At 45.0% G+C, this 12206-nt stretch overlaps 1 protein-coding gene across 2 annotated transcripts in view; it reads left to right on the top strand.

Moving 5' to 3' along the window:
• ADAMTS17 (ADAM metallopeptidase with thrombospondin type 1 motif 17) overlaps positions 1-12206 on the top strand; it is a 251727-nt gene that overhangs the window by 23059 nt on the left and 216462 nt on the right. For both annotated transcript variants that reach the window (XM_048867620.2, XM_048867619.2), the window contains exon 4: positions 11633-11805. In XM_048867620.2, the coding sequence (XP_048723577.1) occupies positions 11633-11805 (173 nt within the window). The remainder of the gene's footprint in view (positions 1-11632; positions 11806-12206) is intronic.

Raw genomic sequence — 12206 nt, 5'->3', positions numbered from 1 at the left:
AGGTCTCTCTACGTCGAAGGGACTTGATATAAAATACAGCCCCAGGAGCATGAAAGAGAGCAGATTGTCTTTGGATGAAAGGTTATTATTTAATGCTTCTGACACAGACCCCATAAATTACTCCTAAATGCAAGTCTGTCTTAAAACTCATTGTTCAGCTTAAATGAACCACAAATTTCATGTAATGCCCACAAATGTGCTGCATGGAGAACAGCAAATAGAGGAAAAACAAAGAAAATCAACATATTTTTATTCACAAAATAACAATGGGGTTTCTTCCCACTTTCAGTTTCTTGCAGTCCAATTGAACAGCGGTGGTAATAGTTTAAATAGGTGCTCGTCTTCAGGTATCAAATGTGTGGAACATTGTCCTCAAACAGGTATACGTTAGTCACATGATGAATTTCCCCATCTTTAATCAGTGTCTCTTAGCTGTGTTTTCTCTGCAAGTTTGACTTGGTCTGAAATAGCAGTTGTTATGGCCAAAAAACCAAGTGCACTAAAAATAGAGAGATGTAATGCAACCTGTGTTAGCCCATATTAGGAAGCCTCTGCTGAAATATTAAAAAGAAGATTTCAACGCTAAGTAGCGCTGAAGGTTTAATTTAATTAAATGTTTGCAGGCATTAAAAGCATTTACATTAGCACTAACCAGATCCTGCAAACCTGGTGGATAGCTCTAGCGAGTTCTTCAGGGCCCTAGCTTTCTGAATAGCAATTCTGGAGCTGAACTAACTTCAAGTCAGAGACCCCTTCTTGTTGGTAAGTATTGGTCTTAGGACCATTCCACCACTGGTTTGAGTGTGTTTCTTTTCCATTAGCTGTGGTGTAGGTGATTACAGTGCTGATCCATGTTGTGTGAAACTCCGAGCACATGTACAGCAGTTATAATGCAGAGCAGGGAGTGGCCCTGCATTCTTGTCCCTCACTGGACAAGTGCAAAAGAGAAGCAAACAGATGACATCCAAATATAAGCACTGTGTAGATTCTTTCCCACCTGCTGGGGATCTGGTCAAAGTAGAGCTCTTCTACAACCTTGTTCTACTCCTAGTAAAAATTACCGTGAGATTCCTTTGTAGCTTAACAAAATTTAAACGGGCAGGTGCTAATGAGCTAAAAAGTTGGGTGACATAGTCCTTTATTTCAGGATGCTCCTGTTCCTCCTATTGTCCCTCTGAAGAGGAGGGCAGTCAGGTGGATTGTAGGAAACCACTAGATATTGCTTTGCATTTTAGTTGAAGGAAGATTCTGTTAATCTCTACATCACCATAACAAAAGCATCGCACCTAGGGAATAGAGCCAGGGACTGGGAATCAGGATTCTCCAGGATTCTAGTCCCAGCTAGGCCATTGACTCATGATCTTCAGCAGATCACTTGGACTAATCTTGGGCACCTCTATTTTGGAGTGGCCAACTCTAGAACACCTCTGAGGTGATTTTTCCCTCTCCTCCCCAGAGGATCTTAACAGCTGCAGCTTTCTTTGTTGTTTGGAGTTATAGGTGCTGGGCCCCCTCGATGTCTAATATTGGGCATTGTAAAACAGGCACTCAGAATCAAAGGCCATTTTGAAAATTTGGAGCTTAACCTCTCTCTTTGAGGCCCAATTTCTGTATTTGTAAAATGGGGCTAATAATACTGAGCTGGCAGGGGTGTTGTGAAGCTTAAATTGGCTCTGGAAAGTGGCTTCATAAATTGGCAGCTTCTTTCTCAGCAGATCTGCTGCCTGTGTAATCCTACATATCTGCTTACATTAGGGATTAAAAATAACGATTACGCTAGTGCTCCAGAGCCAGCACAGTTATGGGGATTCACTTCTGGCTTGCGCAGAAGAGGTGTTACGTTTCACGTGCAGGGCTTTCAGTTATATCGCTGCAGCTCCAGGGGAGATAGCAGGGTGGCAGAGTTGCAGTCAAGGGGACCAGACTCTGCCCTCAGTTATAGATGTGTAGCCCTCTTCTGGCTCTCTCAGCCCCACCAGGAGTGATAATAGGTCAGCTGTAAGAGCTCAGGCTGAGTTTGTCGGGCTGACATTTGCAAAAAGGCTCTTTGTAAACTCAGCACGTTTGCTGAAGACTCACTAAGACAAAATAAACCTGGACCCCCGTAATGTCATTTTTGTGGTAATTTTTCATGGCATGTTAATATTGGTTAAGCACTTTGAGATCCTTTGCTCTAAAGGCCTGTACAAGTATATTGTTTGTTTTTTTATTATTGAACTAAATTCTTCACGTGTCAGATGTCTAGGTTTGATGTTTCATAGGCTGTACACTCCCAGCGGATTGAACTTTGTTTTTTTGTGTATTCTACTAGTTCCCAAAAGGCTCCAGCCAAGATTGTCTCTTACTGCATGTCTGTGCAGTGACCAGCGCCACCTCTGCCCCCAAACAATTTACAATCCAATTAGATAGCACAGTTGACGAGTGGGAGGGGAAACCGAGGCACAGAGACGCGAAATGACTTCCCCCAGGTCACTCAGCAGGCCAGTGGCAGAGCCAGGAATAGTTGTCCACTAGACTATGCTGCTGCTCTGTATTAATTTTAATACGTCTCCCCTGACTGTGGGCTGTGTTTCTTGTTGGATTGAGACCTCCAAAGAAAACCCTGGTGGTATAGGAAGAAGTGGTGACGGTAATTCAGGCTTTGGCAGCCTTTCCTCCAAGCCTCTGTCAGACCATTGATCCAATAAGATATTAGGGAACATTGTGCTCACCGAAGTGCGGTCCTTTAGATGAGTCATGAGGTCCTGATCACATGTTGCTGAAGATCAGTGGCATTTTGACAAGAGTAAGGGTGTTAACTTTGGTGTTCCTGGCCACGTTCCAACTTGGGTAATGAGTCTCAAGAAAATTTCTTTTACATCTTTAAGTTGGGTTGCAGAGTCCATTACTTCCTGTCACAAACTCTTGAGTGCTGCTGTGTTCCCCCTCAGTCAGTAGCCAGTGAAGTGACGTGTATCCCCCAAAGTGCTGTACAAATGAGGATACTTTTGTGAAGTGATTTCTGCTGAAAATTGCTGTATAAAGAAAAGTAATAGCTTTGATTGATTGTTTTGGTGAGGGAGATGTAGTGATCTATTCTCCTAGGGCCTAATCCTGCAAATTCCTGAGTGCCCTTAGCTGCCATTGCAGTCAACAAGAGTTGAGGCTGTGTGACACTCTGAAGAATAAATTGCTTACTCTGCCAAGCGTGAATACACAAATCAGCTGGCACCAGACCTGTGACAGAGAGCAGAATTAAAGCTGAGAGTTGTGGAGGTGCTGTGTTTTTCCCCACCCTCCTTAGCCCTATCCTTTCACAAACAGGAGAGGAAACAGGTGGGAGTGGAGTAGGGTGATCAGCTTGACCTGCATTGCGTGTCCATTACCCAGGGGGAATTTCCTTTTTCTGCTGCCTTCTGCACTAGCAGAGGGGACTCCAGGCACAACACAACCAACAAACTCTTTAGTTTGCGTGGGGAACGATGCACTGGAAATGATATTGATGAAGGATGATCGTTAAAACTCACCTTGGCTGCAGCGAGCCATGTGACTCTGCGAAGCGTCAGCCGGCCAGACCCAAGGTTTGAAAGCAGGCTTCTGATCCCAGTGCGTGGGGCAGTTTGTGCCGAGTGTGTGCATGACAGAGGTGACGAGGACTCGGTCTTCCAGTGGGAGGTGAGCATGGGGTCTGCCAGCTCCTACAGCAGTGTTTGAGGGTTTTTTCTGAATCGCTGTTAATGTCCGCTTTCCGCAGCGGGAGGGTGGCCCGGGCATGTGTCTATGTAGAGTTCATTAGGTTGCATCCCCTCTTACGGCTCCTCCAGAACCTCCCGCTGAGGTGCTGGCTGCATTTTCCTTGCAGCTCCTCCATGTACACGCACCCCCCATCCATGGTCCCACAGAGTTGCAAGGCCTCCTTTAAGGACAGGCGGTTGGTGGTCAGGCCTAATGGTTAGTCAGGAGCCTAGAACCAGAGCTGGGGTCAGAGTCAGGGGCCGAGCCGAAGGTCAGAGCCGAAGCTGGAGTCGGGGTAGGGTGTTGGAGCAGGGACCTGGAGCACGGCAGGAACTGGGAACAGATGGAGGCCTGGGATAAGTAGGACAGGAACCAGGAAGGGAGGCAGGGCTCAAGAGTCAGGCAAGTAGGCAGCATCCACAGTCCCACCCAGGCAGGGTTTCACCTAGTTGCTCAGACATCTTCCTGCGCCTCTTTTTGGTTTAAGTGGAGCGTCCAAACCAGCCGGTGGGACTGGATGTCTCCCCCAGTCAGGAGCTTTGTGGGTGGGGCCCTTTGCAAGCTAGAGCTTCACTGGCTTACTTCTCCACTGGTTCAGGTGAGCTGCTGGGTGACGGCCGTGGTCTGAACACTGCCTGGGTACCTGTGGGCATGAGATCGAGGCCTGCGATCCCTTGTACCTCCTCGTCAGGCCCACCTGTTACCTCGGACCTCCTGTCGGGTCTCTGCTCAGCGTCCCCTTACAGTTCCCTGATTTTCAGCCTTTGCCCCTTACTCCTGTTCCTGTTTTTTCATTTGTTGCCCCAAGATTTCAGTAGTGGCTTGGATTCAGTGGTTCCACGGTTGTGGGGGTGGCCCTTCAGTTCTGGGTGAGGGGGCGGCCCTGTCTCAGTACACGGAGTAGGTCCAGAAAGAGTTACTGAGCTTCCTTTCCAGCTGGAGGAAGGGTGCCAAGGAAGCACTTGTCAGGAGTGGAGCAGTGAGGAAAATCTCTGGAGTTAATGTGCTTTTTTCTTCAGGATTGCTGTGGTTTTGAAGAAAAAAGAACTCTAACTCTGTTCCTGTGTATGTGAAACCTGCAGCTTCAAGGTAGCTGACATGCAGAGGGCCTGATAGAAAGCCCAGGGGAAGCAGTGGGAATTGTTCCATTGACATCCATGACCTTTGGATCAGATCCAGTGTGTGATGGAACATCTGCAGTGAAATTGGAATTCACACCTCTGTAACAGCCTTCCTGTGATGCCTTCTTTAGAGTGACATGTGTACTGCATCCCATTCAGCGTGGTAACACATTCAGGGAATGCTCTGCCAACTGAGCCAAGTTCTTTGGAAACCTAAGCCGGGGGCTTAGTGAACCCATAGCATCTCTGAATCTCTCTCCCTTATAAATGCCAGCAGTTAGATACCCGGGTTTAGCAAACAGGGCATTGGTTCACGTGGCGTTTGTGCATTCACCTCAGTGCTATTGAGCTGTCGGGCTTTTTTCAAAGATGCTGTTCAGTCAACAATTTGAGAGCTGCTATTCCATGGAAACTAAACCAAGAGTGAAAGATGCAAGAGAAACACGCTCAGGTTAAATCAATGTATCTTTAAATAAACAACCCTCCTGTGCGGTGTTTCTGGCAGCCCCATAGGATTATTCAGTCTAACAATGGAACACGCGTCTACTTTGTTTAGCTTTCGCTTTTCCCTCTTCTTGGGACGTGAACCCAGACATGCAAGTTTCCCTTTTGTTTCTAGTTAACCTCACCTCCTGGCCCTCAAGCACAGCAGAAGTTTTACTATCTGGGTTGCAAACGCCACCCGGGAAGGTAAAACCCAAACAAACTCCCTCTTGCCCCCGCCTTTGTGTAGGTACATGGTTTTCAAAAACTATTCAATGGATTTTTTTTTTTTTTTACTATTATTCGATTCTGAAAACTTTCACTTAATGTAAAGTTTGGGACTAGACTACCTGAGAATGGCCCTGAAAAATAACTTCACTGTGTCTATTGTGTTAAATTCAGAATTGATCCTCTTTTAAAGGAATAGTTGGATTTCCATTCTTTTGGTATCCCACTTTTTAAATGATCTGTCATGGAAAGGTCACCAAATTATGTAGTTTTCGCTACAGCAACATACATGAGTGCCGAAAGGGGTGAGGCCCAGCGGTGGGGATGCCCCCAGTGCAGTCATGCTAACACGTAACCTGGGCACCACAAAACTTGTAAGAACCGTTTGTTCAAATAAAGATTCTACTAGGCATTTAGTCTGTTTGAATGGCTGATGTTTACTTTAGTTTGGGATTTCATGTGCTCATGGAATGATCATCCACTCAAGGTTCATACCTCAGATAGGACAACGGCAAGGCCCCTCTGCTCTAGCCTGTTTCAGAGTGGGGTTTTTTGTTTGTTTGATACCTCTGTCAAGTTATCCCAGTTATATTGGGTACAAGACACACAAATTTGTGGGTGGATTTTCAGCTGTGGTCTCTAATCTTTTGTCCCCACTTTTAAGCTGTTTGTATCCAGGACAGTTGGTTTGTGCACCCAGTTTGCATTCACATGGGATAGTTGTACATCTAACTGCCCCAGTTCAACGTGCAGATGCTGGCTTGTCTCGATTATGCAGGTAAAAGTGGTTGCTTGTGTCGAAGCAGGGGCGTCCGGTGAGAGTCCAGTTTGGAGCTGTGGCCCTGTGTGAGTCTGGGAATGCGAATATAATTTCCTCAGCCAGCTGGTGGAGAAGGCATTTGTATAGCGATGAATATCGTACAGATCAAAGAACTTCGAGCAAAGCAGTTTATGTTGTTTAGCTTTACCCTAATTTAGGGTATCGCTCTAAGTTGTCCATTGACCATCAAAGCTCTTTGTGGATTGACATTGATTCCTCTGTTTCCCCTAATATATTTCGCATTGGAAGTTCTTGGTGAGTGTAAGAGCTTAAGATCCCAGATTCCCAAACTTATGTGAGGTCAGCTGAGTTTCAAGGTGAGCGGAGGGAGAGGTGATGAGGGATTTGAGGTTGTGGATGGAAACCTTGTTAAATTTGGCCAACCCAAGTGAACTTCCGGGAGAGGAGTGTCGATTCTGTCCAAATCGAGACTTCCCAAAGGTTTGCAGGACTGCCCACTCCCACCCCCCGGAAACACATTGGTCAAATTTTTGCACAGCTGCAGTTTCACAACCTTGTACAAGAATGCGGCAAGTGGGATCTACAAACCCTAGCCAGTTTATAAACCTACCGCTGAAGGACAGATGGGCAGCAGAGCAGGTGACTCTCAGGTGACTGTAGCATGCACCCTGGACACCAGCCTCGCTCCCCAGAGCCCAGGTTGTGCTCTAATGCAGTGGGCGTCCTTTCCCCTTGACCCAGGAGTGGCTTCTTTTCCACCAAGAGTGAGAAAGCTGAGTGAACACCGTGAGTGCTCTGACTTCATTGTCCTTTCGCTTAGGCATTTTTCACAGCTCAGTCATTGCCACGTTCAGACTTCTTGACTCAAGTCCAGTCCCGCCCTTATTTAATAGCAGTCGCTTTGGGTTAAGAGGCAAGAATGACCACCTAAAAAAGGAAGGGCTTTAGTAATAGCAAAGTGTGTCGGAAAGCTCTTGAAGGAACATTTTAAAAATTCCACAAAAGCCGCATCATAGTTGTGTCACCAGCAAAGAACAAGTGGGCATTGGATGCGAAGGGCCTCAGAATGCCAGCTGGGATGAGTGCCAGCTCTCTGCACGCAAGATTTGTTCCGCTTGTCTGGGGATGCTGAGGATTGCCCTGCATAGCCAGGCTGTCCGATTTCTTCACACCAGCTGTAGTGGGTAGTCTGAAAATCTTTGGGACCCAAGAGGGCTGCCAGCTCTGCATTTTCCCTACCTGGCTGCTAGACAATATTTTGTCATTTCTGGCTCAGATCTGCAAGACGTGTACGGGGAAAAGAGCACAGGAGACCAGTGCGACAGGAAAAGTGGGTGGTACTGGCTGGAAAGGGGCATGGCCAGCACGTGTGTTGTTTCAGCATCTCTTCAGCAGCCTCCGCTGGTGCAACTTGAAACTGCTTCTCCACAGCAGAAACCTTGAGGAAGGGCAACAGAGAGACTCTCTTCCAAATCCCCACCTCAGCATAGTGTCAAGGCTGGTGCAAGGAATTGTGCCCTCTGTGCCAGCTAGGTGACTCTGGAGATGTACTTTCACCAAGAGGCTTTTCTCTGTCTCTGTAATATAAAAGTGTACTTGCTTAGGGAGTGCAGTGGGAGGAGATTAGTTCTTAGCTTACTCTATGAAGCAACGAACTTTTACTATTGGCTTGCTGATTCAGGGGGAAACATTGATGTAGAGACAATCTATAATGGCAAGAGAAAGGTTTGACTCTTTCCAAAGGCAGGGCAGAAGAAAGCTGGTGGACATTACCCAAATCCTTTTCAATTAGCTGTGGTGCTTTTTTAAATGTCAGGCATTCCCCATGCACATAGTGTATTTGTGCTGAAAGGTGTCTGCTGTCCAGACAGGTAGCTTCCAGGTGTACATAGATGATCTGGATTTCATTCTTTATCTCCTATGCCCTGTCTTGCACTGTGTGAAACATGAGCCCCTCATTTTCTCAGCTCTGTGTTTGGGAAGTTTTTTAATTCCATAGACCTCCAGAAAGATCTTTCTTACCTTACGTGATTCCCTGAAACACAAAGTTGCTTATAACTGGCTCATTGCATCAGCATGAAGGAATTTCCAAGTGTTGTATTAAATCCAGTTTTATTGCAGAAACCTTCTGTTCACTTAATGCCTGATGCAGAAATTACTGGGTGAGGATCTCTGGCCCTGTGCTATGCAGGCCACCAGACTAGGTGATCATGATTTCTTTTGGCTTTAAAATGCATGAATCTAATCCAATGCACTGCATATCCTTCCTGCAGTCTGTGTTGGCTTCTGCTGCATTTTATGGCAACTGTAAAAACGTTCTTGCATTTGACACTGGCCCACACTGCTGTGTGATTATATTCATAACACACTTCAAAATGAGTGTTTTTAATTTGAGAAGGGGGAAATGAAAAATGATATAAGGTATCATTTATATCATTGATATAAATATCATAAAGGCTTAGGGCCAGATTTTTAGCTGGTGTCCGTCAGCCTCACACAGCCTGAGACAGGGAAGATCTGTCCCTGAGTTCATTAGGGAATTACAAGGACTTCAGTTCTATTGAAATGCTGTCACTTTCCAGTAAGATGCCACTCACCAGGAGGAGGTTCAGAAACGCCAGCTATCACATGGAAATGTTTTCAATGGAATGAATCTCCTGCAGCCCAGCGTACATATTTATGTGATCACCATTAAGGTGCTGCAGCTCAGGGCGAGTGACTCTGTGGATGGACAGAAAGAACACACAAGTTTATTCACTGAAGTTGAGTGGAGTCATCTCCCTTTCATTGCTGGCAAGTTGAAGGGGTGCTCAGCTCTCCTACTTTCTAATATTCACAGTCAGTCCATTTTATTTCGTTTCACAGGCACTCAAGAATGTACAGCTCTCCTCCTCTGCGGGCAGCTTTGTCATGACTACATGGTTTTCTGTAACTGCCATGCAGTCTTTGGTACTACAAACCTCTGGACGGGCTTGTTTTCCTCCTTGTTTTCCTCTCCTGTAGCAGCGTGTAGATCCTCATTATTTGTGGGCACCTTGAGACATAATTAACCCTTCTGGCTTACACAGAGGCTCCTGTCTATCTTGTTATCTGCAACAGGGTATTTCCAAAATGCGTTTTAAAAAAAAAAAAAAAGGAACATCATGGCTGTTTTCTCAGTTTAAAAAAATGCACCAAGTGCTGACAGTTGATGCCTAAGGGACAAAAGCCTGCGCAGAGCAGTGCTGGAATGACTGCCAGACAACTGTGAGCGAGGCTGGGATGAACATGTGTGCATTGACGAGATGGAATGAACGTATGAATGAACAGAAGTACTGGTGTCAGTTTCAGGTGGGCATGAGGAAGCTTAACAACCATTGGCTTCTGGCCCCCTGAATAAAACAGATTCATTGAGGGGAAACGGACAGTCTGGATGCTAGCATATTTACCAGACTGGTAATGTAGGGCAACTCAAGCTGAGTTATGTAAGAGAGCTAGTAAACAGAGTCTGGAAAACCAGCATAATAGAATAAACACTGTAAACCGGGATCTTCACATTGCAAAACGTTTGTTTCCCAGGCAAGCCCCACAATAGAAGGTGCTCAGAAGAAATCTGTTTCTCTCAACAACTAAACAGTAAAACTTTCTGCTTTGGAAAGTAAGAGAGTGTGTTTTTAGAATGCCCTTGCTCTTTGATTTATTTGGAGCATGAAATAAAATTAGGTCCACTTTGTTGTCAGAGTTTCAGAGTACCAGCCGTGTTAGTCTGTATTCGCAAAAAGAAAAGGAGGACTTGTGGCACCTTAGAGACTAACCAATTTATTTGAGCATGAGCTTTCGTGAGCTACAGCTCACTTCATCGGAGCTGTAGCTCACGAAAGCTCATGCTCAAATAAATTGGTTAGTCTCTAAGGTGCCACAAGTCCTCCTTTTCTTTTTGTTGTCAGATAGGACCTATACTATATCATCGCTTTATATGGGAACGCGGGGCAGATTCTTCCACCCTGATGGGGGAACTTTACTCCATGGATTGTGCCCATATTCCACAAGTAGTGCCATGATTTCAATGGAAGTACTCACATAAGCAAGGGTTCCAGAATCTTTACTATGATATTTTTCACCCTTAGTGATAAGCACAAGAGCTAATACTTTCAGTGAATACAGGGATTTGGTATCTTACGTATTGCAGAATAAATTGGTTCTGGATACTGATTTGCTTTTTTCATTTTACAACTGAAAACTTGAATCCACTTTATGACTGTAACGAGGAGCATAGCTTTAATGTCACATCTGTGCCTAGCTTGTCCCTTACTCATTCGTCAGATGCTTTACACATCTCTCTCTGAGCTGTGAAATGTATTCCATTTTCTCACCTTTGAAAGGGGCAGTTTTATTAATGTATTTGTCACTTGGCCTTTGCTTTAATTTCCTCACTGAAGTGATTAAATTCACACCATCTAGTATTTATTTTTCCTTATATAGTAGCTGACAATTGCTTCATTTCTGGACTCCCTAAAAACGGTTCTGGTTTTTGTAGGTCCATAGAATTTTAGGCCAAAAGGGACCATTATGCTCATCTAGCCTAGCCTCGTGCATATTTTCAGGCCATAGATTTCACCCAGTGATTTCTAGCCCGGCAACTCATGTTTTTTTCTAAAAGAAAAAATGACTCCAAGTGATGGAGAATCTCTCCCATCTTTTGGTAAACTGCTCCAGTGGCTAAATAACATCTACTGTCGTGCACATTTTTAAAGTGCACCAATCGTAGTACCAGCCACAGGAATTTCTTACAAGTTCTTTGGCTAAAACAAAACCTTCAGAGGGTAGAAGACCGAGAAAATTCCCCAAATTGTCGTTCAGCAGTCATTCCATCGTTCAAACTTGTCTAATGTTGCCACAGTACTATCCCCTTTCTGAATCTGGCCTACATGACCTTTCCTCAGCAGACTTTCCGTGACTATCGTTTTGTTCCATTAAAATGTGCAGGTGCTTTTGTTTAGTAGCAGGATTTTCAGTTTCTGTTGTTCTTGCAACAGTGTGATTCCTTTTCTGGTTCAACTGCAACTTGTTCTCTACTTTCTGCTTTTCTTTTTACACTCTTTTACAGTACATCCATCTTCTTTTCCCTTCTCTCTTTTTATAGATTTTCATGGTTTGATACGAATGCACTCACACAGTTATGCATGTATCTATAATGGAAACTTAATTTAATTAAAGGTCATGGCAGGCTGAATTTGGAGGGAAGTCTCGGCTACAGTACAGTATATGTTACTGTGATCATCCTGCTAGAGCTAGAGGAGCCTTTAATATATACTTTATTTTCTAGAAAAGAAGAGACAAAAGAAGGTGAAACCAGCGAATGACTGGAGAGAGCGAAGAAATGCCATCCGACTCACCAATGAGTATACAGTAGAAACCCTGGTAGTGGCTGATGCTGATATGGTGCAATACCATGGTGCTGAGGCAGCCCAAAGGTTCATCCTCACAGTTATGAACATGGTACGTATTCACTTCATTCTTGGAGGATGACTCAAGTGTTCTGATCCACAATGTGCTGAGGGTGGGGTTCCATTTGAGGCTGATGGCTGAACCAGATCTCCAGTTTGAATTTGTCACTGGTGAACTTTTGAGAGTATCTGAGCTAGGTCTGGGAAAACATCCCCTTTTCTGTGTTTAGGTCTGGTCTGAGCTGTAGGGGTGATTGTGAATCTGAAGATTCAGATCTGAACCTCCTTGGCCCTATGGAAATCAAACTGGTTTGAGATCCTAGTTCTGGTTGAACTGTTCTCTTCCAGGGAAACCTCGTTCTCTGCTCCCAAGTCTGGGGTCTCCATCTATGGTATCTAATAACGGTCTTCTCAACAGCTGTGTTCCCACACAGATTTGTAATGTGTTCGAAT

This window comes from Caretta caretta, chromosome 10 (genome assembly GCF_965140235.1).
Source record: "Caretta caretta isolate rCarCar2 chromosome 10, rCarCar1.hap1, whole genome shotgun sequence".
NCBI classification, from domain to species: Eukaryota; Metazoa; Chordata; order Testudines; family Cheloniidae; genus Caretta; species Caretta caretta.
Note: the sequence above shows the minus strand (reverse complement) of the source record. Positions and strands in the feature narration are given on the sequence as shown.